This window comes from Lissotriton vulgaris, chromosome 4_1 (assembly GCF_964263255.1).
Source record: "Lissotriton vulgaris chromosome 4_1, aLisVul1.2, whole genome shotgun sequence".
Taxonomy (NCBI): Eukaryota; Metazoa; Chordata; class Amphibia; order Caudata; family Salamandridae; genus Lissotriton; species Lissotriton vulgaris.
The window spans coordinates 2,133,754,837-2,133,782,255 of NC_141691.1; the positions used below are offsets into that span (position 1 = coordinate 2,133,754,837).

Here is a 27,419-nt window from a genome sequence, read left to right on the forward strand (position 1 = left end):
CGCCTCTTTCTGTACTTCTCTTGCTCTTTTCTGCACTCTCTTATGTGTTTCTACACCTCAGTTGCCTCTTTATGTACCCCACTTGCTTCTTTCTTCACCCCTGTTTCCCCTTTATGCACCCCTATTTTCTCTTTCTGTACCGCTCTTGCCTCTTGCTGCACCACTGTTCCCTCTTTTTGCACCTTCCCTTCTTGTTTCTGCACCTCTCTTGCCTATTTATGTACCTCTGTTGTTTCTTCCTGCACTTCTCTTCCTTATTTCTGTACCACACCTGCCTCTTTATGCCCCTTTCTTGCCTCTTTGGATACCTCCCCACCTTCTTTCTACACCCCTCTTACCTCTTTTTGAACTTCTGTTGGTTCATTATGCATCGTGCTTGCTTCTTTTTGCACCTCGCTTGCTTCTTTCTGTACTTCTCTTGCTTCTTTCTATGCCTATTTTGCTTCCTTCAGCAAGTCTCTTGTTTGTTTCTGCACCTCTTTTGCAAATTTCTATACACCGCTTGCCTCTTTCTGCACGATTTTCCTTATTTCTCCACCTCTTTAACTTCTTTAAGCAACTCTGTTGCATCTTTCTACACTTATCTTGCCTCTTTCTACACCTCTAACTTAAAGGTAGTTTTACCCCCTGCCCTATTATGTGCTGGAGCCTTACAGCGGGGATCATGCCAATCACAGGGGTATCTCAACCCATAGTGTACCCTAGTGTATTTAGGTATTTTCACTGTATTATAAGTGTCTTTCAGGAGAGCACTGGCCCTGGGCCTGGTTATTCAGAGTCAGGTACCATCAGTACCAGTCAGAAGAATGTTGTGGGCAAGGATTACTTTGCAACAAGGCCTCTTTCTGCACCTCTGTTGGTTTTTTCTGTATATCTGTTGCTTCTTTTTGCACCTTTCTTCGTCTTTCTGGATTTCTGTTGCCTCATTCTGCATTTTTTTGCTTCTTTCTGCACTTTACTTTCTCTTTCTGCACATGTCCTACCATTGTAGGAATAGTTAGAAATTAGCATTGGCAAATCTTTAAAATTCACTGAAAAAAACCATAGGTTTCAGGGACGTTATAGTTAGAAATTAGCATTTAACCCCTTCCATGCGGGCGCGATTCTGCGCCTGTGCGGCATAATCGCTAGAGGGCGGGTTTATGAAGGCCCCCAGCCGTCATCAGCACACAAGCACCGTAGTGCATGATGGCTGGGGGCCGTCATCAGCATGCAAGGAGTTAAAATACCTTTGAAATTCACTGAAAAAAACCATAGGTTTCAGGAACGTTATAGTTAGAAATTAGCATTTAAAAAAACTTAGAAATTCACTGAATTCAGGGACGCTATAGTTAGTTGTACATTTCACTCGTACAAAACCAGAGAAATTCGGACGTTATAGTTAGTTAAGCTAACTATACCTCACGCCCCTGCAATGTTCTGCAGATGACATCACATATTATATAATTCATTACATGGTCAGTGACATCACTGATGACATCTCAAATGACATCACTGGTGACATTATCCATGTGATAATCTGATGCACCTCCTCACACCCTAATATAACATTTGATACACCAACTTTAAAATACAGACTACCATTTTAGAAACCATAGACACACCAATACCAGTTACTACATACCCACTCACTAATTACTAGTTCTACATACACATCCAGTCGTTCACCCATAAAGTCATACTCAGTCACTCATACAAGCAGTCAACCATCAATACAGCACTATCATTTGCACTCGCTCACACTCCACCACTCATCCATAGAGTTACTTACACACCTAGTCAATCATGCAAAGAATCAATCACACTAACATTTACTCACCTATAAAGTTATACACACACCACCTCACGTACTCATACATATACTCACACAAACGTACTCTCTTATACAATCACTGATACAAGCAGAAACTCACTTAATAAAGTCACTCTCACAATTACTCACTCTCACATATAGTCATTTATATACTCCAACATTCACTAATACTACCTTTCACATATGTAATTACTCACACATGTACCACTGAGACATCCATTCATTCACCAACACATTCATACATACACTCATCCACCCACACAGTGCCTCACACATGCAGTCTTGAATCCATACACCCATTGAATCACCCACTCACACATCTATGCACAGTGGCACACACCCCCACCCCTCACACAGATACTCAGGGACCCATACAGATACTCAAACAACCAATCAAAAACCCATATAGACACTCATGTAGCAACTCACCAACCCATGCAGCCACTTACCCACCAACTAACAGACTGATACAGATATTCAAACAGTTTAGTCACTAACCCATGCATTCCATAAGACATGTTTAATCGCTCACTCATTCAATCAGTCACACACCTACTAAATCATCCATTCATACACTCATACACCACTCATCCTTCAATACACCTTGGCATTCATATATATAAAACATATTTGAACTTTACAGAACCACACAGTCACTAGATGATATCAGCAGTGATGTCATTTGAGATGTCATCAGTGATGTAATCAGTGATGTTACTGATCATGTCATGAATATTGTAATATGTAAAGTCATCAGCATTGCATTGCGGGGGGCGCAAGTTATAGTTAGCTTTTTTAACTATAACGGCCAAATTTCACTGGTTTTGTACGAGTGAAATGTCCAACTAACTATAACTTCCCTGAAACCTGTGTTTTTTAAGTTTCATAAGAAACAACGAATCCAAACAATTAAATCTACAATATAAAAAAGGCACGTCAATTTAAACTTCTAACTGCTTCAAAAATGGTGGACTAAGCAAGAAAAGGAAACTCTGCTGGATTTTCTCACCAAACCATTACAGAAAAAATATATGCATTTCAACAACTACTTAACCAAATAAGTAATACTTACTTTTACACTAAAACATAATTGTTATTAACTTAAAAAAGATAAACAAAAAATAATTGATAAAATACAATCCAACTTCTATCGTTTTACATAGATGTCCTAATAGTAAAACCCATGTCTGGAAACAATGATACACTGACTGAAAAAAACAACAGTCAATACCTATTCAAAAGATATAATGAAGTAAGTAAACATACATTAATACAAAAGTATAAACTCACCCAAATAGCAAGTAAAAACAAACCTAACATCATATTGACATTTAAAGTGCAACATACAATTTATTTTTCATCCAACGGAAAAGAAAGCCCTTGATTCACATAAGAACCCCCCCAACAAAAAAACTGAAAATCATGAGACACAACTATACACAACATACATGTCAGCATACAAAATAAGGAGATTGCATAATTTTAACTGTAAGTAATTAATAAAAATATGATATAGAATTCTATATATTGATACTTTTACATTACTTTCCGATACAATGACAAAAGCTGCAAATGTTATGTCTTTTCAGAAAGGAAAGCATGGTTACAACTACAGCCAAGAAACTGCATCAACAGAAACTATTACATGGAAATGTAAGACATATTTTTCTAATGCATGCTATGGGATGACAACTACAAAAAATGATGTTGTAATTCATGTAAGAGAGAACAACCACGTCCGCAATGTAACAGAAATTGAAGTAAAGATATATCGTAGGATGTAAGAGAGGCAAGCACTAGCTCCCGGGAACCAACATGCAACATCCTGAAAGACATATTACCAAAATCCCCAAATACATGACAGGCTAACTGCCACCTATACCCACTTTAAAATGTTTCATTGTATTATATAAACACACCATTGGCGATAGCCCAACTACCCCTAGATAATACCATGTCAAAGACATACATGAACACTTAACAATGCCCGGCCCTGCGCATGGCCCGCAGTGTCTATCTCAGGCCAATTCTAAGACAATCAGGAACCTGCACCGCAAAGGAGGCGACCATCCATCTTTACACCTTGACAACGGTAAAGCACATGGCCTCCTTCGGAAAGATCATTCACCAGACACGATCCTTGCTGATGGCCCCGGAGGGCCTGCCCTTACAGTGACTTTGGAGACCCATGCCTCAATACGAACCTTACTCATCGTAACCCCAGCCCCCAGGGCAGCACAAACTCCCTTGGATTTAAATTTTGTAACTTTGTAATCTTGTATTCTGTTTTTAATGTAATGGTTTTGAGTAACAATAAAAAGAATTCATTCATTCATTCATTCACTTAACAATGACACTTAATGAGGAACCTTTCCTTTTACATGACAACCTAAACAAATCTAAATAGTGTCTACAGCGGATAACATACCAAAACTAAGACAGTGTGAAACATGGATGATAGATGGGACCTTCAAAATATGTCCCAAAACATTCCCTAAGATATACACCATACACAGCGAATATCAAAACACAAATATTCCTTTTATATGTGACCAAAAACCAAATAAAGAAACAGCACTTCATATCAAACACAAAAAAATGACTACTACCGTCAAAAAATAACCATTGACTTTGAACAAGCCAAGATTCCAACCATACTAAAAGTGTACCCTCACACAGACATACGACGGTGTTACTATAATTATAATCAAAGTATACGGAGCCACCTCCAAAAGTCTGAACGAAGGGCCTGATTACGAGTTTGGGAGATGGGATTCTCAATCACAAACATGAAGAATATCCTGTCCGCTGTATTACAAGTTCCAAAAGATGTGATGGAATGGTAATACAGTGGATTGGATATCCATCACGTTTTTGAAGTAATCCTGTCTGCCAAACCTGAAATGCGGCCCTAAGTGTAGAATAGTCACAAGCATCCAATTTGCCTTTGATTAAAAACAAATGATATCACTAATCTATATCCCTTTCAAAGACATAACAACCCACTTCAATTTACTAATGGAAATCGATTTCTACTGAAAGAATTAAGACAAACTCAGTTCCCTAATGGACTATTTTGTTGGGGTAGGCAGAATTTGTTTTGTCGCTCTAAGCAAAGCTCAGCAAAACGGTAAAAAATCTCCACAAGCACGCAGAGTTCTGCAAACACTCGGAATTGCTTGTTCTGCCCGTTTGCAATGCTTTTTTCCTGTTAACGAATGCTGTTTGCGTACTCGGGGGAAATATCTTGCGAACACGCAGTTTGAAAGCGCAAACAGGCAAAAAATTCTGTGAAGCCATGGATCGCGGAATTTTTGGCAATTCCACATTCTCTGCAGAACGGGAAATTACCCTTAGCTCAGGACACAGACGTCATCCAAAATTAGAAATACTGTGGTGGAATGCCTATTACAGCACCTTGGCATGGAATGCCAAAATAAACAACCCAGTGGAATGGTGGTACAATGCCTTCCAATCCACATTAGGCAGAACCCAATCTACTCCATACAAATGTGTAAAAGCATTACAAAAAGAGCAAGCTTCCAACAACTAATAATGAAGCAATCTGCTGGCCAAATTGGCCCTGGTGGTGAGCCTTAGATGCGGGTGTGGTCTACTACCAGGTTTGAGCAATCCTGCAGTGTGGGACTTACTGGAGGTAATACTATGAGCAGTAGGCCCCCAAGGACATCCTCGTGGCCAACTACCCCTCCTGTTACCTCTAGTAAGTCTCACACAGCTGGATATATAAAAGGCCTTCGGAGGCCATGCCCCCTTTCCCTGTCACACTTCTGGTTGGGGGAATGATGCTCACTTTACTCCTGAGGGACCTTGGGGGCCAAGAAGCCCTCCTGGTATCTTCTGTAGGCACTACTTAACAGAACTCCTTAGATCTGTTCGGAGGCCCTGCCACCTCTCACCACCACAGCTACTAGTCAATAAAACATTCACTGAAAAATCCAAAGGCTACAAGGATGTCATAGTTAAGAATTAGCATTACAAAAAGCTTAGAAAGACACTGAATAAACTAAAGGTTACATAGACGGTATAGTTAGGTAATAGAATTTAAAAGAAGTAGAAATTAACTGGAAAAAACAAAGAATACAGGAATGTTATCATTAGGCTGACGTTTCAAATTCAGCAGTTATAGTTAGCTGATAACTATAACTCGTGCCCCCATTATGCACTGCTTATGACCTCAAAATTGCATCATTTATGACATGGTCATTGACTTCACTGATGACATCACTGATAAGATCTTATACAGAATCTCTGACTCACCCACTCACACTTCCTTATAACCTTTCATATACCTCATCCAACTTTCACACCAACATTCCCAAAACCATTGATACACCCTTACCAGTTTCTACATACCCACTCACTGATTCATAAGTTTAGACACACATGCTGATGATGGCTAGGAAGAAACCAGTCCCAGGATGCTTGTTTCCAGTCCAGGGAAGACATGGTTTGGCAGTTCAGACTGGACTGTTCCCATGAGGCACAGGGTCAGAATGATTTACACATGCCATGTCTGAACTGGGATGGCGGAGTGAGCTAAAGAATGGTGATGGATTAAACCCAGATGAGTTGACTGGGGGTGAGTGCGTGCAATGTTCGACACTCCGTCCATCATCTCCTTTGGTTTTGCTCCGTCACCCATACACGCACTCATATACCTGCTTATTTACTAAATCAGCCCCAGAAATACCAACAAATACATGCGTACAGCCATGCACACACTCTCAGTCACTCATAGAGCCACTCACACACCTACCCATTCACATATAAAGTCAAACGTACAGCCATTTACTCACCTATACACTTATACACACAACACTTGTGTATTCATACAGATACTAATACATAGTCACTCACCTATACAGTCACTGAAACATGCACAAACTCACACACTCACACATTCAGCCACTATCACAATCCCGCACTTACACATAGAGTCACTCATATACTACCACACATTTACCTATACTGCCTTTTACCTATCCAGTTACTCTCCCATATACCACTTATACATTCATTTACTGACCAACACAGCCATAAACATACTTTATCAATTATACAGCCACTCACTTACATACTCACTAACCCATACAGCCACTGACTCACTCACTCACTCACTCACTCACTCATCCGTGCAGGCAGTCACACACCCTCTCACCCAAAACACAGGGTTGATACATATATGTTCTCAGACAACCAATCAATCACCCATACAGCCACTCATGTACCCACTCTCCAACCCATACAGCCACTTAGACACCATCTGACAGACTGATACAAACATTCTTAAAACCCAGTCCCTCACCCATGCATGCAGTGAAACACCTAATCACTCAGTTATACAGGCCGGCACCCACCCACTGAGTCATTGATGCAGACACTCAGACATACACGGATCTATCAATACACCTTGGTATATATATTTGACAATCATAAACATTTTAAAAACATTCAAAGTCATTTGAGATGTCATCAGTGATGTAACTGACCATGTCATGAGTAATGTGATATGTGAGCTTCTGGTGGACGGAAATGTAGGATATATCTGATGTAAATTGTTTGTTTATCATACTATTGTTGCCTTGCCTTCTGAATATGCTTTACTGTCCCATGCAGGGAAATTCTTTGTAGGCTTTTACTGTCCCATGCAGGAGTTACCAATGCATTGTGTTACTATCCCACACAGGAGATATCTGATAATGATGTTACTTACTGTTACTGTCCCATGTAGTAGTTACTTATGGGTTCTGTTAGTATCTCACACAGGAGATATCTGAGAGTGCCTTTACTTACTGTTCCTGTCCCATGCAGGAGTTACCTATGGTTTCTGTTAGTTTCTCACACAGGAGATATCTGTGCGTGCCTTTACTTACTGTTCCTCTCCCATGTAGTAGTTACTTATGGGTTCTGTTGGTTTCTCACACAGGAGATATCTGAGCGTGCCTTTACTTACTGTTCCTGTCCCATGCAGGAGTTACCTATGCATTTTCTTACTATCCCACACAGGAGATATCTGAGAATGATGTTACTTACTGTTCCTCTCCCATGTAGTAGTTACTTATGGGTTCTGGTGGTTTCTCACACAGGAGATATCTGAGCGTGCCTTTACTTACTGTTCCTGTCCCATGCAGGAGTTACCTATGGTTTTTGTTAGTATCCCACACAAAAGATAACTGCGCATGCTGTTTCTGTCTTGAACACTAGATGCATGCACATGCCATTACACTCCCACATAGGAGATACTTTTGATACTTGTGTATGCTATTACTGTCCCACCTAGGAAACACCTGCACATGTCTGGTGCGGAAGGTACTTGTACATGCTGTCACTGTCCTGCACAGTAGATAACTGTGTATGTTGTTACTCTCTTGAACATGAGATATCTGATGGTGCAGAGACAGAATATCGAGTAAAAAATATTGAAGTGCACAAATAGTGTGTCAAAGATGTTGTGGGTCAGGAATATCGACAAGCAAAATCTTGTGTTCAAGAATATCAATTTTAGGTAAGTAATAGTGATTTAAAAAATATCGAAGTGCTTAATATTGTTTGCAAAACTATGATTGTTTAAAATATAGATTTTTTATTAAAGGTATGTATTGTAGTATATATTTTGTATGTGTGTGATGTATGTTTTTTTGTATAAGAATTGTTTGTATGTGTATTATAGGTGTTAACATTTTAGTAGTTATTTATTTTTTTATTTGAATTTTCTGTTTTTAGTTCCATAGTGGGTTGTGGGATTACAGGGGAACACTTATGCAAGCTTAGAACTGATTTGCCATCTGATGAAATGTGCTTTGGAATGTTTTTACATCTTTTAAAGGATTGAATGGATAATTAGTAAAAAAGAAGGAAATTTAATACTTTCTTTTTTAAAACTTTTAATAAATCAAAACATCTTGAAAGCAGTGATCCGTTAAGGGGGTGCTGGAAGCCCATAGAACAAACTGTTCATCTTTCCCCCTCCTCTGCTAGTTAGGAGCTGGATATTGTCTGCCTTCTCTTGTTGACATTAAATATGTTAAAAGTTGGATCTAAAGGTCAAAGCCAAGGTTAACTGAGGTGTAAATGAAGGGAACAAAGTAACTTCACAAACCTTCATGTAATGCTGGAGATAAAATGTTAAACCTAACTTGGTATCATTTAGAAAAATAATTCACAGACTTAGAAATAAGCATAAGACATTTCTGAAATCCCAAAATCAGGCAGAACATTATGAACAGAAAAATTCCAAGGAAATCCAAAAATGTCAGAAAACTAGAAAAGTAAACTCTTCACTTGAGAGGAAAACTGCAGAAGATAAGGAATGAGAGAGCAATCAAGACATTGTGCCTTGAACAGTGCATGCAACAACCCATCACCTTCCAGGGCTTGAAGTCCAGCTTGAGGCTCCCAGCTGCGGATCCTGATATGGACTCTGACACATACATGTCATTTAAGGCATGTGCCAAGGCGTAGACAGCTGTGTACACACTGTAGGTGAATCGATAACTGAAGGCGTTGATGGAGGGCAGGTCGTAGACTCTGAGGGTCTCATTTCCTGAACATATAGGGAAATATGGTAAATAAGCATGTACCAACTCAGCTTTAGAGATAATTACACATCCGAATATTGAAATCCAGAGCTCCCACAGGGCATTGTCATCTGGAAACTTCATTGGATCCACATCATAGAGGAAATCTCGAAATCCCACAATCTGTCCTTCCTTAATAGAGAAAGTCAGGGACCCATTTAATACAGTCAGGTCATCTAATCCATTTGTCGTTTTAGAAAAAGACATGCTTACGGTTCCAATCCAAATTTTATGGGGTATCCTTTGCCAAGAATCATAATAAAATTGTCTTGTCATTGATGCGCTGGTGCTGTAGATGATTACAACCTGAGCAGTGCAGTTCTGTATGGCATCAATAATTTGATTAATCCTTTTAGCACTAAGGGAAGGTAAGTTTGTGGGCAATGTATAGGAAAACTCAACGCAGCCTCCACTCTGGGTGATCATCGTCTTCAGGTCTCGCATCGCGCTCTCTCCGCTGTCATCATCCGAGGCCAGGATCCCCACCCAGGTCCATCCAAAGTGTTTGAGCAGCTGAGTGATCCCCGCGTACATGGAGAGCTCATTTGGGACAGTACGGAAGAAGGACGGAAATCTCAATTTGTCACTGAGGAGAGGATCGAGAGCACCATAGCTGATCTGCAAACAAGAGCAAAAGAACATTCAAAGACATGTTTTAAAAACACATGATATTAGACAACAGCCTATAAGTGGCCAGGTTTACATGAAGACCACTGAGAGGTTTCTAATGCCCCACCTGTGCTAAATGTGCAACATGTGCAGACATATTCAACTAAAGAGAGGGATCATTTAACTGGTCCAAGATACACCTGCCCAAATGCGAGTGACATTTTGGGGAAATTACTCCTAACTTTGAATACCATTGTGCTTTTGGTTGTATTTAAATGTACTCACCATGAACTATTCACATTGCCACACTCAGGAAACCCTCTATGGATGAGGCCGAAAAATACTGGATGGTCCACACTAAGAGAGCCCATGAATGGGGAGATGAAACTGACAAGTTGCTATACTTGCTGATAACACAACTTGGTGTCACAGGTGGTTCCAAGTGCGGTTGCTCCAGATGGCACAACCCGCACGAAGGCTATATCCATTGCCTCCACATTTGTGGTCCCTCTGTAGTATGTGTCTTATGCCTGAGAGGGAGTCCACTTGCCACATCCATGAAGTCATCCTACTGTTGACTCTTTCTCCCTCTGACAGGTGCCATTTAGATCATGACCTAGAGCTGGAAGAGTTGGAGGGTGCCCTTAGTGATATGAATTCAGGCGAGACCCAATAGCTTTCCTTTGAAATATTACCAGAAAGTGTGAAAACACATATTGGGTTCCACGCTTTCAATGGTTGGGGAAGCCATCCAAAAATATAAGTTCATTCTGCCTCAGGTTTCCAAATAAATTAGGCCCCTCCTAATGCCATATCCAGGGATAGGGGAGTACTGGTTTGGCGGGATAGACTTTGTTCCAATCCGTAATCTAAGCTCCCACTCTTTGAGCATCCACATCTCTCTCTTCCGGAGTCTCAAATGGGACCTCAACCTCAACACATTAGTTGCCAATGACAAACAAGCACCTGACACTCTGAACTTTCTCTTACTATCATGGGGTAAGCAGCCCTGTTTAGGATGACAATACCTTGAGATTCCTGTATGTGTTTCAAATTGTACTGATCCTGATACCACAAGCCTGGTTCCACATGCCGGAATGTAAAGTCCTGTGGTAAATGTCACTGCACCACTTCAACATGGCTTTTTGTGTAGGACCTCCCTTTGGGCACATTAGCAAGGACAAAATGACATAACATACAATAATTCTTCAAACATATTCAGAGCAATGCAATAATTAACCAAATTCTGAAACAACGAATAAATTCAGTATGCACAGTTTATTTTTATAATTAAAAATAAGTTAAAAACAGATTAAAAAGTATATAAATCAAGGGAAAACCGACAATATACACGGGAACAAATAATACACTAAAGTTCATGCAATAAGTTCCTAAAGCTAAACAAAGGGAGATACACGGAAGGTATATTCAGCACCAGTCAGAATACTCCTTGATTACTATACGATGGATATTCACCCCCAATTCTCAACGCGTTTCAACGGACAAAATGTCATACAGCCGTCTTCTTCAGGAAAAATATTAACTGTCTTCCCCAGATAACTGTAATTTAAGTAAAAGGTATCCTAGATACAGTATTATAACAAATCAAAAAAACTGAACATAAGGCAGAAATCCATCTACTAGACAGAATTGGTATTTTCTCGCTATTGCTCTACACATTGAAACACCTCACAACATACATTTATAACATATATCTTTGGCATATCTCACATTATAGGTATATCCACGAACATTTTGTCATTAACACTGGTTAACAGAGCAAGTCTTCTCCAAATGCCTTAAGGTTACAAACCATCTGAGTTCAGAAAATACTCTCAATAAAACGTATTTGTTCTATTACATTTGACACAGTTTCATTGTTCATTTATACATCTTGACATGATCTGGGATGGTTGTTGTGATTCCAAGATCGTTTATATTGTTGGGACCCAAAGGGTTCATTCTCCCAAGTAGTCCCAATTTTTTATACTACATATCATCCTCCCCGTTCGCCGAGTCCCATACTGACCTTCAAAGGAGTCTTTCTAAAAAGGTAGGGGATAGATATCTCCCTCCTCTCTGATAGGACGTACTTCCAGCTGCTAGCAGTATTTATATTGATCGTTTTGACGAAACTGTAATGTATAGAATGTAATGTATGGTAGCAGGCCCCCCTTTACCTGGGGCCCGTCCGAATTAGGCCCGTGGGTGTACCCATGGGTCCTCCATTCCCAACCATGCAGAATGTGGCAGGCACCATGGGGTTCCCCCAAAGGGTGCACTATTATCCCTAACCACCCCTTTTGTCAATGCAAGCCTGTGTATGCAATCAGTACATAGGCTGCTATTGAAGTTAATTGGAGCCCGACCAAATCGTATTCAGATGCATTCAAATGCATCATATTCGTTCGGTCAGACTCCCCGAGTTGTATGGCAAGCATTCCGGACCCTAGTCATTCAATATGCTTCTAAACAAGATCGGAATCGGGCCCTAAGTGTCAGGATTTCAAGTGGGGTATAGATGAACTCTCAAGGGTATCATACCAAAGCAGTATCTCATTAATGCTTTTTTCCATTCCAGTGGCTAATATTGCATAAGATAATGTGCAACAGGAAACAACTTAATAAGCAATATTTTATATAAAACTTTAAGTTATTGCCTAATTGAGAGATGTTTAGCCAATTTATTATTAAATTTGGAAAACATTTCAACCATAGGTCCCTGGATTCTGGTTGTTTTATGGCCCTTTTCAGATAAATAGAACCAGTTAGAACCTTTATTTTTCATTTCTCAAAGGTAGAAACTCAGGGTCACCTCTTTTTAACTTATAACAATAGAGAATAAGTCTGTATGAGCCATTTGCATCTATTCAAGTTAAACTCTATTCTCAGTTGTGCTTGTGGGATGCAGGAGGAAGTCAGAATGTCTGTGTGGTAACTCCCACAATGTGTTATCTCAAGCTAGCCACACAGTTTTTCTTTCAATATAATCAACCCAGACAGGATTTTCGAAGTTAGTTTGGACTCCATCACCTTACACAAATGACTTGTGTCAACACAAGATGTTCTTTAAATTACAACAGAATATTGTGTTTAGAAAGCAGGCCACATTCCTAGTTGATATCTTGTGTGCTATTGTGTGCCCCCATCCTTAATCCACACACCTAAATATTTATAGCTGAGAACCTTCTCAATGGAATTCATTACCAATTAATCAGTGGCCTTTCTTATTTTTGTTTCTACAAAAAACAATGATCTTTCTTTTAGATGTGTTAATTTTAATACCATTGCTCATGAAATATCTTATAAGTTGATCTAAGTGCCTTTGGAGACCCGCTCCAGTTAAATCCAACAGAAGAGTGTCATTGGCATACTGATATAAACCTTCAATTCTTCTAACTATTTGGGATAAGGACTATGGACAGGTGTACCGAGTATAAGTTAAAAATCATACCCGGCAGGATGTTTGTAGCCCTTGTTCATAAACGTGCTCTCTGAGGTGGCCCATTTGGATGTAAGTCTTATCTTTCCCCAGGTGCTTGAATAGAGATCAATAATTTCCCTCAATAAGGTTTGTGGAATGCCAAATTCATTGTGTTTTACTCAGAGCACACCCCTATTGACATTGTCGATTGTTGTAGTAAAATCAATAAAGGCTACATAAAGTGCAGCAAGCACTCAATACTTGCCAATTGTTCTCTACCAGAGTTCACAGCGTTTGTAGATTGTCCTCGGTGCTGTAACATTGAACAAATCCTATTTGAAAAAAAGGAATTTGTTTTTGCTTAGTAGCCCACTTGTTTAACTCTTTTAAAAGTAACTTTGCTATATTTTGTTTTCGATATCCAATAATTCAATGAGACGAAAGTGCTGAGGTGATCTACTTGACCCTGACCATGAATGAACTTCTCGAGGAATCAGTGATAATATCATTAGCAAAGTATGCGTCATAGGGTGATCCATCAGCAATTTAAAAAAAGAGGCCGGGATGCTATTAGCCCCATTGCCATATGAAGATTTATTTGCTTTTTGTATATCTGACACCAACAAAACATCTACCTTCACTTTCCCGTTAACATTGGATACCTCTTTTGTTTGATTCCCTTGAGAGCTCATCGCTCAAGTCAAGAGGCTCTTATCTATTAACCCCTTCGCTGCTCATGACGAGCTCAGCTCGTCATGCAGTACACTGGTCGTGTGCTTATGACGAGCTGAGCTCGTCATGAAATAAAGTATTTTGAGTTTATCCAGCACAGAGGGGGAATTGCCTTAGCAGTCATGTGGTTAAAGCTTTCCTGTCCAAGAATACCCTTGAAATATAGTCCATCCAAGCGACAAGGGTGATATTGGTTATCAATCAATCAATCGATCAATCAATCAATCAATGTACTTGTAAAGCACTCTACTTACTCGTGAGGGTCCCAAGGCGCTGTAGGGAGGGGGTGTGTGCTGCTTCAGCTCGAAGAGCCAGGTCTTGAGGAGTCTTCTGAAGGTGAGTAGGTCTTGAGTCTGCCGTATATGGGTGGGAAGGGTGTTCCAGGTCTTGTCGGCGAGGTAGGAGAAGGATCTGCCGCCGGAGGTCGTTCATTGGATGCGGGGGACAGCGGCGAGGGCGAGGCTTGCGGAGCGGAGCTTGCGGTGGGGGTGTGGAAGTGGAGTCTGCTTTTCAGGTAGGCTGGTCCGGTGTTGTGAAGTGCTTTGTGTGCGTGGGTGAGGAGCTTGAAGTTGATCCTCTTGTCGACGGGGAGCCAGTGTAGGTTTCCCAGATGGGGGTGATGTGGCTGCTGCGGGGGATGTTGACGATCAGTCAGGCGGAGGCGTTCTGGATGCGATGTAGTCATCATAGTTGTTTGGCTGGGATTCCTGCATTGAGTGCGTTTCCGTAGTCCAGTCTGCTGCTGACGAGGGCCTGTGTCAACATTCTTGTTGTTTCAGTCGGGATCCATTTGTAGATTCTGCGGAGCATGCAGAGGGTGTTGTAGCAGGAGGAGGAGATGGCGTTGACCTGCTTGGACATGGAGAGAAAGGAGTCGAGGATGAATCCTAGATTGCGTGTGTGGTTGGTGGGTGTTGGTGCTGTTCCTAGTGTGGTCAGCCACCAGGAGTCATCCCAGGGTGAGGGGGTGGATCTGAGGATGAGGAACTCCGTCTTGTCCCAGTTCAGCTTCAGACGGCTGCTACGCATCCAGTCGGTGATGGCCTTCATTCCTTCACGGAGGTTGTTTTTGGCCGTGTGTGGGTCCTTGGTGAGTGAGAGGATGAGCTGAGTGTCGTCGGCGTAGGAGATGATGTTGAGGTCATGATGGCGGGCCACTAGTGTGAGGGGGGCCATGTAGACATTGAACAGCATCTGGCTGAGGGATGAACCCTGGGGGACACCGCAGATGATGTCGGTGGCTTCAGATCGGAAGGGAGGGCGGCAGACGCTCTGGGTTCTGCCAGTGTGGAAGGACGAGGTCCAGTCAAGGGCCTTCTCTTGGATTCCGGCTTCTAGGATGCGTGTCTTTAGAGTGCGATGGCAGACCGTGTCGAAGGCAGCTGACAGGTCCAGAAGGATGAGGGCTGTTGTTTCGCCGTTGTCCAGTTGGTGCCTGATGTCGTCTTTTGCGGTGATGAGGGCTGTCTCAGTGCTGTGGTTTCATCTGAATCTGGACTGGGACGGGTCCAGGATGTTGTTGTCTTCAAAGTGGCAGGTCAGTTGCATGTTGACGATTTTCTCAATGACTTTGGCCGGGAATGGGAGCAGGGAGATGGGCCGGAAGTTCTTGAGTTCCTTGGGGTCTGCTTTGGGCTTCTTATGGAGGGTGTTGATTTCGGCGTGCTTCTAGCTTTCCAGGAATGCCGCTGTTTCGAAGGAGATGTTGATGACCTTCCCTAGTTGGGGTGCGATGGCTGCGTCTGCTTTGTTGAATATGTGGTGTGGGCACGGGTCACACCGAGATCCGGAGTGGATGGAGTTCATTACCTTGCGTGTCTCGTCGTCGTTGACGTTGGACCAGGAGATCAGGCGGTTGGCGCTGGTACTGTTTACAGGGGAGGTGGTGTCTGGCATAGTTGGGGGGTTCGTGGTGTTGAAGCTGTCGTGGATGTCAGTGATCTTATGGTGGAAGAAGATGGCCAGTGAGTTGCACAGTTCTTGTGAGGGCGGGATGTCGTTGGCGTTGGCACTGGGGTGGGAGAGTTCTTTTACGATGCTGAAGAGCTCTTTGCTGTTATGTGCATTGTTATCCAAGCAGTAAATGAAGGAGGATCTCTTGGCTAATCTGATGAGGTGATGATGTCTGCGGGTAGCGTCCTTGTGGGCTGCGTAGTAGTCTGGTGTGCATTCTTGGAGCCATGTCTTCTCCAGTTTTCGGCATGCGCGTTTGGAGGCCTGGAGCTCATTAGTGAACCATGTGGCTCTCTTGCAGGTGTTGCTGTTGGAGGGTTTCTTGAGCGGGGAGAGGGTGTTGGCGCAGTTGTTGATCCACTGTCTGAGGTTGAGGGCTTTGGCGTCAAAGTTGGTTGGGTCGCTGGGTGCGTTCTTGGCGAGGGAGTTGAGTAGCTGGTCTTCGGTGACTTTGCTCCGGCGAGGCAGCTGTTGGATGCAATGGTGCATGGTTGGTTTCTTGAAAGTGAAGTGGATGCAGTGGTGGTCGGTCCAGTGGAGTTTGGTGATGTAATTAAAGGTGACATGGGAGCCTGTGGAGAAGATGGGGCCATTCTTGTGGCCAGCGGCGTGGGTGAGTGTGGTGACGAGTTGTCTGAGGCCGAGGTTGGAGAGGTTGTCGATCAGGGTGGCTGAGTTGGCGTTGTTGTTGTTCTCGAGGTGGAAGTTCAGGTCCCCGAGGAGGATGTTGTCCGTGAAGGCGAGTGCGTGGGTGCTGGCGAGATTTGCGATGGAGTCGCTGAACTGAGCCCGGGGTCCAGGTGGTCTGTAGATGAGTGTTCCTCTGAAAGTGGTGTTGGGGTCGGTGTGTATCTAGAGGTGCAGGTGTTCAGCGGTGTTGAGGGTTTCATTTGCGTGGGTGGAGACCTTGAGGGTTGTCTTGTGGATGAGGGCTATTCCTCCTCCGATTCCGTTGACGCGATCCCTGCGGGTGGTCTTGTAGCCGTCCAGGATGGCTATGGCAACGTCGGGCGCCGAGGAGTCATTCCACCAGGTCTCGGTCAGGAAGGCCACGTCTGGGGCGGAGGTGTCGAGCGGATCCCAGAGCTCGACGGCGAATTTGCATGCGGAACGGATGTTGAGGAGTATGCAGCGGAGGTGGTTGGGTCCAGTCCTTTGAGGTTAGGTTTTTTTGTTGCAGGTGAACCTGCAGGTGCGGCAGGAGAACGGTCCATGGGTATGTTTCAGGGTTGCCTGGGAGCAGGTGTGGTTTCTGTTGGTGTTGAGTGCATGAAGGCTGCTGGTGTTGTAGTTGAGTCTGGCGTCGTGGCGTTCGTAGGGTACAGGGAGGGTTTCTGACACTGGGCGCAGTCCAGGCACAGGCAGGCGCAGACGGGTGCAGAATGGCTTGTCTTAGGCGCTCCCACTGAGCTTCTCAGCCTGCATTTGAGGAGGCTCGGGAGGGAGGAGTAGCTGGGAGGCGGGAGCGGGGAGGCCAATGGGTGTGCTGGGGGGCGGAGTTGCAGGGAGGCAGCAGTGGGAAATCTGGGAAGAGCGGTGGGGCGGGGGAAGACGGAATGCAGCAGGTGGCGAGTGGCGGTGTATGGGAGACCTACCTGCAAGCAGGGTCAAAGGTCATTGTGGAAGGCAAGTACAGTTCTGGAGCACTATGTTGATAGTCTTCCGTCTCTTCTTTCAGGGTGCAGGGCAGAGACATCAGACACACCACAGGGGGTGGAGCCGGCATTGTAGAGGGAAGACCCAGCCCTATTCAGGTCCCAGGTGCAACTCCTCACTCCCGTCTAGATGCTGATCAATCTATTCACCACCGGGCGGCACCCAGCCTGTCTCCTGGAATCCCCCAGCCCTGTCACTCACAAAGCCAGACAAAGGAAGAGGTGGGCTGAAATGGTTAGGCAAGCAAATACCCACTTTCTAAAAGTGGTATTTGCAAACACAGAATACTAAAATAAACATTACTAAAAGATGCATTTTAAATATTCTGAGTCCAAGCATACTAAACTCGAATTTCTACCATGTTCTCTGAGTCTGTTAGTATTATAGAATGTAACAATTCTAACAGCCCATTCTGGCCTATGGAGAACAGGTAGCCTTGCAATAGTGAAAAATGAAAATGCTGTAATTCACTATTAGGACATGCCACACACATCAGGGCCTGTCCTAACTTATACTTACAAGGCACCCTACCATTTGGCCTACCGTAGGGGTGACTGATATGAAGAACAGGGAAGGTTTAGGGACTGGCAAGTGGGTGCACTTGTCTAGTCAGCATGACAGTACCAGACCGAACGCAGGCTCTGCAATGGCATACTTTAGACACATTTTACAAGGCTGCTTCTGTGTGTGGCACAACCAGTGCTGCAAGCCCACTAGCAGCATTTGGTTTACAAGCCCCGGGCACACTCAGTGCACTGTACTAGGGTCTGACAAGTAAACAAAACATCCAATAAGGGAACCACTAATCAATACATCAATTTACAAAAGGGAGCACTTGCACTGTGGCACTGGAAAGCAGTAGCACAGTGCCAAAAACATCTAATACCAGAAAAACACATGAGGTAACAGTAGAAATGGAAGGGAGACCAACGCCAATGGTGCCAGGTCTAACAAAATACATAAAATAAAATTAACTCAAATATATTACCAAATCAAAAAATACACTAAAAATAATTAAATACATTTACGATTAAATTATAAGTTATAACACAAAAATGAATAAAAAGACTTTGAAATACAATATTCAAGCCTTATATTGCCTACAGCATGATATTTTGGTGTCACATTAGTGAAACATTACATTCACTGAACTCCCGGGCACAGATGTTTCAGACTGATGTTTCAATTTGCAACTGAGATAGAATCAGCAATGATGGAGGACTAATGTATCGGGGTGTCCCACCTTGTATTTGGTGACCTTTACCTAATCTTGTTAATTCTTACAATTTTGAACTTTCCTTTACTTCTCGACCCTGATGTGTAGTGGCCTCAAGAAGTCATGTTGACATTTTAAATAGCATCTGTATAGACACATCTATCAAGGTAGTTGTGACCTCAGGAAATAAAACAACTCTACAATGGAATCTGATTTACTCTAGCTTCAAAATATGCATGTGCACAGTCTGTAATGGCGTGTCTCCTATGATGTCAGCAGGTTTCATCACAGTTTAGTAGAAAACTCCAGTTACTAATAAGCATACAAAGTCATCAGCACCTCCTACCTGTGGATACTTGTAGATCCCCATAAGTTCAGCCATTGGTAAGGATGTTGCTGAAGAGAAGTCTCCGATGAATCCACACAGTTTGTCCTTCTTCTGACAGCCATAGTTTGGAACTGCTATGGTTTTAGCTGATAATATATTTATAGTGCTGTGAAGTGCTTTCATCTCACTGGTGCAAGAGTCGTAAATCTGGTAGCCTAGTGTGAGGTTTGGTAAGAGTTCAGGATTTCTATTGATCTCTTCTACGGCAAAGATTAGAGCCATGGCGTGTCGAAAAAAGCGGAATGCAGGTCTGAAAGTGACACAGTCAGAAACTTAGCATCACTAGAAAAAGGCACCTGTATGACTAACGCACTCATCTCTCTGTTATTCCATGTACTTCTTTAATGGTTGTGGGTAGGATAGTGACAAAGAACATCATTTCAGCCACCCACAGCACACTGAACCATGCTGCAGCAGTCTGAATAATACCACAGCAGACCCAACACCACCAGAACCAACTTCCACAGATGCATGAAAAATGTTGCAGACTGTATAAAGAACAACTGCCTGCAGCTGAACATAGACAAGAAGGAAGTACTGATCTTTGGCAACACCAGCAACACATGGAGCGAATCCTGGTGGCTAACAGACGTTGGACCCACACCCACTCCCTCCGACCATGCCAGAAACCTCTGAATCATCATTGACACCACGCTCAACATGAAATCACTGGTCAACACCATCTCTTCCGCCTTCTTCCTCACTCTGCACATGCTACGTATGATCTGCAAGTGGCTACCCTACACACAAGATGCACCCTGACACAGGGCCTAGTCACCAGCCGAATGGACTATGGCAACATACTCTAAGTAGGAATCACTGCACATCTCTTACAGAGACTTCAGACCATTCAGAATGTAGCAGCCAGACTCATCCTTGCACAAACCCACATTAAACCCAACCTCAGGCATCTCCACTGGCTCCCCAAACAGAGGAGATGCCAATTTTAAGCTACGGACCCACTCACAAAATTCTTTGTACAACCATGGACCAGGAATGCATTAAACACCACCTGAACTTCCAGCAGCCATCAAGGAGTCTAAGCGCCACCTCTTTTTCACTTGTCCATACTCCTCGCATCGACTGAATCAGAAGTGAAGAATGGGCCTTCTCAGCAAAGACCTGCAACAGCCTCCACACACACCTCCAGACCATCACCTCACTTCCAGAATTCTGAATGGCCCTCAAGACCCGGATGTTAGAATAAACCTCTGGGACCTGCGAGCGCCTGGATACTCTATCGGGTGATAAACCTACATTTATAAATCCTGATTGATTGGGTGATTGATTGTCAACACTGCTGCAGACTGAACCATGTAATTTTAGATTCAACTACACGTCAGCAGGGTGAATAATGCCACAGGAGACTGGACCAAACCACTGCAAACTAAACCAAGCCATGGCAGATTGAATAGTCCATCAACGCCGCAGCCAGAGACCATCCAGAACACCGCAGCCAGACTCATCCTCTGGAAACCGCATCATGAACACATGACCCAACACCTACGAGACGTCCACTGGCTCCCTTCAAACTCCTCACCCACACCTACAAATCCCCCAACGACATCGGACCCAAATACCTCAACGAGAGAGTATCCTTCCACGAACCCAAGAGGAACCTCAATTCCACTGACCTCGCCCTGGCAGAGGTCCCCCGCATCCGCAAAAAAAGGAACAGGCAGGAGAGCTTTCTCCTACATCTCCTTTCTCCTACATCACGGCAAAGACCTGGAACAAACTCCCGCTGAACATCTGGCGCACCCTGACCCTGCACACATTCAGGAAGGACCTAAAGACCTGGCTCTTTGGCTGATACAGAGCTGTCCCCTCCTAGAGTCTTGAGACCCTCACAGATTAGTAGTGCACTTATAAACCTGATTGAGTGATTGATCGATTGAATAGTGCCACAGCAGAGTAAACCATACCAGAGCAGACTGAAACACATCCTAGCATAGTGACCCCCACCACAGCAGACTGAACCATGCTGCAGCAGACTGAATATTACAACTGCATACAGGACCCTACCTCAGCCTGCCACAGCAGAATTTTCTAACACTGTGGTGTAATAAGCATTATAAGAAGAAATGAACAGCATTGTAAAAGCCATTGAATAGTACTTGTATTCATAAGTTCATTTTAATCAGCTTGAGATTCCTAATGTGCTTTATGGATTGGGGAGTACATAGCTACTCCTTATGTATCATTTATATAGTGATTCATGGCCCTGAAGTTAGGTGCCTACAGAAGTGAGACCCAAAGAGAAGGAATTACAAAAACAAGACATGTGATGAAGGGAAGCGTATTGACCACTTCCAAGATTCTGAGGCACTTACAGTAAATGCTCACCATATTGTAAGTGATTCACCAGCTTAGAATGCTAAAGGTAAGGTTTTCCTTTGCAATTCAGAATTTCAGATGCATAAAATAGGTATATGGTGAAGAGGAAATACAATTAGACATTAGCCCTGTGCTGCTGTGTGGCAGGAAAGGTAGGCAAAAATGAATCACTCAAGTCAAGGGGCCCGCCTAGTAAAAAAAAAAAAATCCAGATTGTAGTGTCTGACCTCTGGCTGCAGAAGCAGTGAGCAGTGAGACACATAATGTATTATCTGTTTGATAAAAGTATGAAACTGGTGCAGCTTGAAGATATGTGTATTGGAATGAACGTGCACAACCTCAAGCCACATCAAAACATCAAGCAGAGTCAGTTCAACTGTCACAGACACTCCAAGCAGAACACAATGGAATGTGCTATGACAGAGGGGAAAGGGAACACGATAACATACCAATTGAGATGCAAAACATAAGATACATATACTGAGTGAAGAGAAATATACAAGTTTATCAATCAGACAATGTACACAAATTACAATATAAGTGAAATTACTAAACAGCTTCTACTCACTAATCCAAAAAGGGACATAGAGGTCTAAAAAGAGAATCCAAAAGTGCAGTTACTGGAAAACATAATCCCTATGACAATTAGGCACACAATGTTGACAGGGTTGGATACTTAAATCATCACTTTTTCCCACTTTAGCACCACTTTTTCCCAGACCAGAGCATTTGCACTTAGGGATTCTATCCATGCTCGAGACTTTGCCATCTGCCAATGTTATGACATTAGTGTTTACTTTAGATTGCTCTCAGCAGTGTAGAAAACCTTCTAACAGCTCCTTAAACGAAAATGTTTTTTTACCACCACTCAAACACCTACATTCCATTTCCTATCTCTTAACAACATATTTCTCATCTCATCTTCTCTTGTAAACTTCGTGGTGCCTTGCTTTTTCCTCCACCTCTTCATAATGCACCCACCTTGTTTCACCAGCCCCAACCAAATATGGAATAACTGAGGGCTAGAGGTGGCAAGAGAAATTGAGATCGCAAATGCTGAAATTCGCAGAATATCAGCGGTTGCGATCGCAATTTAGCAGTGTGCTATGTAGGTAAATAAATACCTACTTGCAAAATAAGGAATCACAAAAATTGTGATTCTTCATTTTGTGCAAGCATTTAGAGAATCGCAACTTCCGATTCCCTAAATGCAATGCTAGTAGGCATCGCAAATTACCACCAACTCCAAATTGGTGGTAAATTGAGATTTCAAAAAGCACTTTTTTGTATTTTTCAAAGTGGCATGTGGCACATACACATGCCCTTAGGGCATGTATGTGCACCCCATGTGCACACATGCCCAATTAAGGGGTGCGACCGGGTGTCCTTTTGGAACTCCTGCACCCTTGAAATTGTGCGTGCAATTGCCATTCATTCCTTTGGGCCTCCTGGCCCATAGGAATCTACAGGAGCCCTCCTTACTTGCGACTCGCAATTTGCGAGTTGCAAATAAGGAATGTGTAGGAATCGCAAAAATTGTTGCGATTCCTACCTACATAGTATTTTGCGAGTCCTTAAAAGCGATTCCCTAAAAATCACTATTAAGGACTCCCTAAGCTGCTTTTACCTACATCTGGCTCTAAGTGCCCAGAAGCCTACCTTTGAGCAACATAAAAGGGAAATCCCAGTAACTTAATTAGGCGCAGCATGGTATGACTTCAACAGTTGTTTAACCACAACTTCCACTGGTACACCAGACACACGCACTGTTTGAATGCACACTATTAGCCTGGGATTCACCCTTTCCTCGAGGCAGTTTGCCTTATGACAGTACAATGCAAGTGAATAAGGAATAATCCTTCAAATATGCCTTCATTTTCTCTGAAGTTAATTGAACCCTTTTGTCTTTTATAAGGGAACTGGGCATCCCCTTTGTCATGAAGGTGTCTGACAGGAAATTAATCAGGTTTGGAGTCATAATAAGACTGACCTCTTTAAAACGCATCCAGTGAGGATAGTAATCTACCAAAACCCCTGTGACCTTCTAATACCATGGATTGGTTGGAACAGTCACTTGTAGAAAGGGGCACTATTTGTGCACATTGTCTCTTTTCACCCAAAGAGCATGTAACACAGTCACTTACACTTGATCCCACCATACTCTCCATTCCAGGGAACCAACACGTAGCTCTGGCTATTGCTTTGGTGATAATGTGACCCAAATGACCCTCCTGAGGCAAATCCACAATTCTTTCCCTTAAGTCCTGGGGGGTATTAGTTTGTCACCCCGCATAAGCATGCCATTATTGATGATTCATGTCTCTCTTCCCAAAAACAGCAAATATCATCCTGCAGCCCCTTGGGTTTGGGTGGCCACCCATGTATCATCCCAATAAAAATGTGTTTCTCTTTTTAAAAGATATCTCATTGGTGCAGCATGGTCAGCAAAATTCTCAACAAATGAAGTCATGTACTCGACTAAAACCCATGTAGGATTTCAGGTCCTCTTTGTTTATGGATGGAGGTGCCTCCCTGACCGCAACACCAAATCAATTTTTGGTTTGATTCCATCTTTGGATATATTGTGGCCCAAACATTCTACCGATTGTACACAAAATCTGCATTTGGCAACGGATCTATGACATAATATAGACAGAGAGAATATAGACATACAGAAATATTGAAGCAAAAATATCGACAGCAAAGATATCGAAGTACAAAAATATCGAAGTAAAAATATTGTTTTTTTAAATGTATTAATAATAATGGAAAAATAATTTAAAAATACATATAATTTAACAAATTACAGATATAAACATTAAAACATATTTAAGAAATAATGACTAATACATATACATTTAAAATAAATTAAAAACTCTACATATAAATTAATATATGTACTTTCTCCACATATTGCATCGTAGGGAAAGCGTTGAATAGCGTAGGGGTAAAAATTACTATTCCCACTTCAGTGAGTCCAACAGTGGGGAAAGCGTTGGATAGCGTAGGGGAAAAAATTACTATTCTACTCCAGTGAGTGCAACAGTAGAGAAAGAGTTGGATAGCATAGGGGCAAAAATTACTATTCCAACTCCAGAGGGTGCAACAGTAGGGAAAGCGTTAAATAGTGTAGGGGTAAAAATTACTATTCCAACTTCTGAGGGTGCAACAGTAGGGAAAGCGTTGGATAGCATGGGGGTACGTAGGGGTAAAAATTACTATTCCCACTCCGGAGAGTGCAACAGTAGGGAAAGCATTGGGTAGCGTAAGGGTAAATATTACTATTCCCACTCCATAGGGTGAACAGTAGGGAAAGAGCTGGATAGCGTAAGGGTAAAAATTACTATTCCCACTCAAAATCAAATTGGGCTCTCCCTTGGATCCTCTGAAGCCGGAACTCTTCGCCTCCCTCCCGCCCCTCTGTCGTGAGCCCATACTGGAGCTTATTAATCTCTCCCTCAGTGAGGGCGTAGTTCCTTTATCCTGGAAGCAGGCTGTGGTCAAGCCTATTTTGAAAAAACCGAATGCTGACCCCTTGCTTCCGGAGAACTACCGGCCCATCTCCCTCCTGCCTTGGACCGCCAAGGTCACTGAGGCTCACGTTAATACCACTCTGTCGGCCCACCTCTCGCGCAACAATATCTTAGACGAGAGTCAAAATGGGTTTCGTGCTCAGCACAGCACTGAAACGGCTTTGCTCTTCATGATCGAGCATCTGCGGACAGTGTTGGATGCGGGGCAGACCGCGGCGCTCCTATTGTTAGACCTGAGCGCCGCGTTCGACACGGTGTCTCATGACATCCTGTTGCGACGTCTGGAGGAGGTAGGGATAGTCGGGAAGGCCCTCGCGTGGTTCCGCTCATTCCTCTCGGACCGGTTTTTCAAGGTAGCCATTCCACCTGGCCAGTCCTCTTACCACTCTTTGGATCTGGGAGTCCCTCAGGGCTCTGCTCTCAGTCCCACTTTATTCAACCTGTATGTGAAACCGCTGGCTGCCGTTGTCAGGCAGTATGGCCTTACGATGACATCGTATGCCGATGACACGCAGCTGGCGGTGACACTCAGTGGGAACCCTGAGGTGACTGCGCCCAGATTCCAGGCGGGACTGATAGCTGTGGCGAGCTGGATGCGTAACAACTGCTTACAGCTCAATGCCAAGAAAACCGAGGTCCTGATTGTGGGGAAGCAGGCGGAACTCTGGGGAGACCAGTGGTGGCCTCTCGAACTGGGGGCACTGCCCACTCCAGTTGACGTAGTTAAAAATCTGGGAGTTTGGCTGGACTCTAACCTTTCCTTTATCAGCCATACGAAAAAGACAGCAGCTACCTGTCATGGTATTCTGCGAGGACTTAGACCAGTCCTCAAATTTTTCGATCCTCCCACACGTCAACTGGTGGTGCAGGCCTCCATCCTGTCTCGGATAGACTATGGGAGTGCCTTACTCCTGGGAGTCAACCAGGCGGAGGCGACTAGGCTCCAGAGGGTGCAGAACGCTGCTGCACGGGCCATTGTCGGCCTCCCAAGACGATGTTCGGTTTCTCCTGTCTTGGCCTCTTTGCACTGGCTTCCGGTCAGACAGAGAATCAAATTTAAGGCTCTCTGTCTGACATTCAAGATTTTAAAACTGTCTTCTCCCCCGGCCTTGACAGGCCTTATCTCTTTTTATGTCCCTACTCGATCTCTTAGATCAGAAGCCCAGTTTTTGGCGAACAAGCCTAGGTTTAGGCTCAGCAGGATGGGAGGCCGTTCCTTCCGCGTGATGGCGGCGGATTTATGGAATTCTCTCCCTGTTCAAATCCGCGCCCTTAACAGCCTAACCCTCTTCAGACGGGCCATTAAAACTCACCTATTTACCTCTGTCAGTTAATTATCCCCCTTGTTCAGCTTTGATCTGTTATGTTGCTGCATATGATCTGGCGCCAGGACGCCCCTTCGCTGGGGCAGCTGTTGCGCCTAATAAATGTTATTAACATAACATAACATAACAACAGATGGTGCAACAGTAGGGAAAGTGTTGGATAGCGTAGGGGAAAAATTACTATTCCCACTCCAGAGGGTGCAACAGTAGGGAAAGTTTTGGATAGCTTAAGGGTAAAAATTATTATTCCCACTCCAGAGGGTGAACAGTAGGGAAAGCGCTGGATAGCGTAAGGGTAAAAATTTCTATTCCCACTCCAGAGGGTGCAACAGTAGGGAAAGTGTTGGATAGCGTAGGAGAAAAAATTACTATTCCCACTCCAGAGGGTGCAACAGTAGGGAAAGCGTTGGATAGCGTAGGACTAAAAATTACTATTCCCACTCCAAAGGGTGCAACAGTAGGGAAAGCGTTGGATAGCGTAGGGGTAAAAATTACTATTCCCACTCCAAAGGGTGCAACAGTAGGGAAAGCATTGGATAGCGTGGGGGTAAAAATTACTATTTGCACTACAGAGAGTGCAACAGTAGGGAAAGCATTGGATAGCATAAGGGTAAAAATTACTATTCCCACTCCAGAGGGTGCAACAGTAGGGAAAGCGTTGGATAGCGTAGGAGTAAAAATTACTATTCCCACTCCAAAGGGTGCAACAGTAGGGAAAGCGTTGGATAGCGTAGGGGTAAAAATTACTATTCCCTCTCCAAAGGGTGCAACAGTAGGGAAAGCATTGGATAGCGTGGGTGTAAAAATTACTATTTGCACTACAGAGAGTGCA

The 27,419-nt window shown here is 43.4% G+C and overlaps 1 protein-coding gene across 1 annotated transcript in view; it reads right to left on the reverse strand.

The window, feature by feature from the left end:
- Positions 1-19,614, reverse strand: part of LOC147725219 (extracellular calcium-sensing receptor-like) — a 61,197-nt gene extending 41,583 nt beyond the window's left edge. Inside the window, exons 1-2 of the mRNA XM_086918208.1 lie at positions 19,351-19,614; positions 9,202-10,032 (exon numbers count right to left, since the gene is read on the reverse strand). Coding sequence (XP_086774334.1) covers positions 9,202-10,032; positions 19,351-19,614 — 1,095 coding nt within the window. The remainder of the gene's footprint in view (positions 1-9,201; positions 10,033-19,350) is intronic.
- Between the last annotated feature and the right edge of the window lie 7,805 nt (positions 19,615-27,419).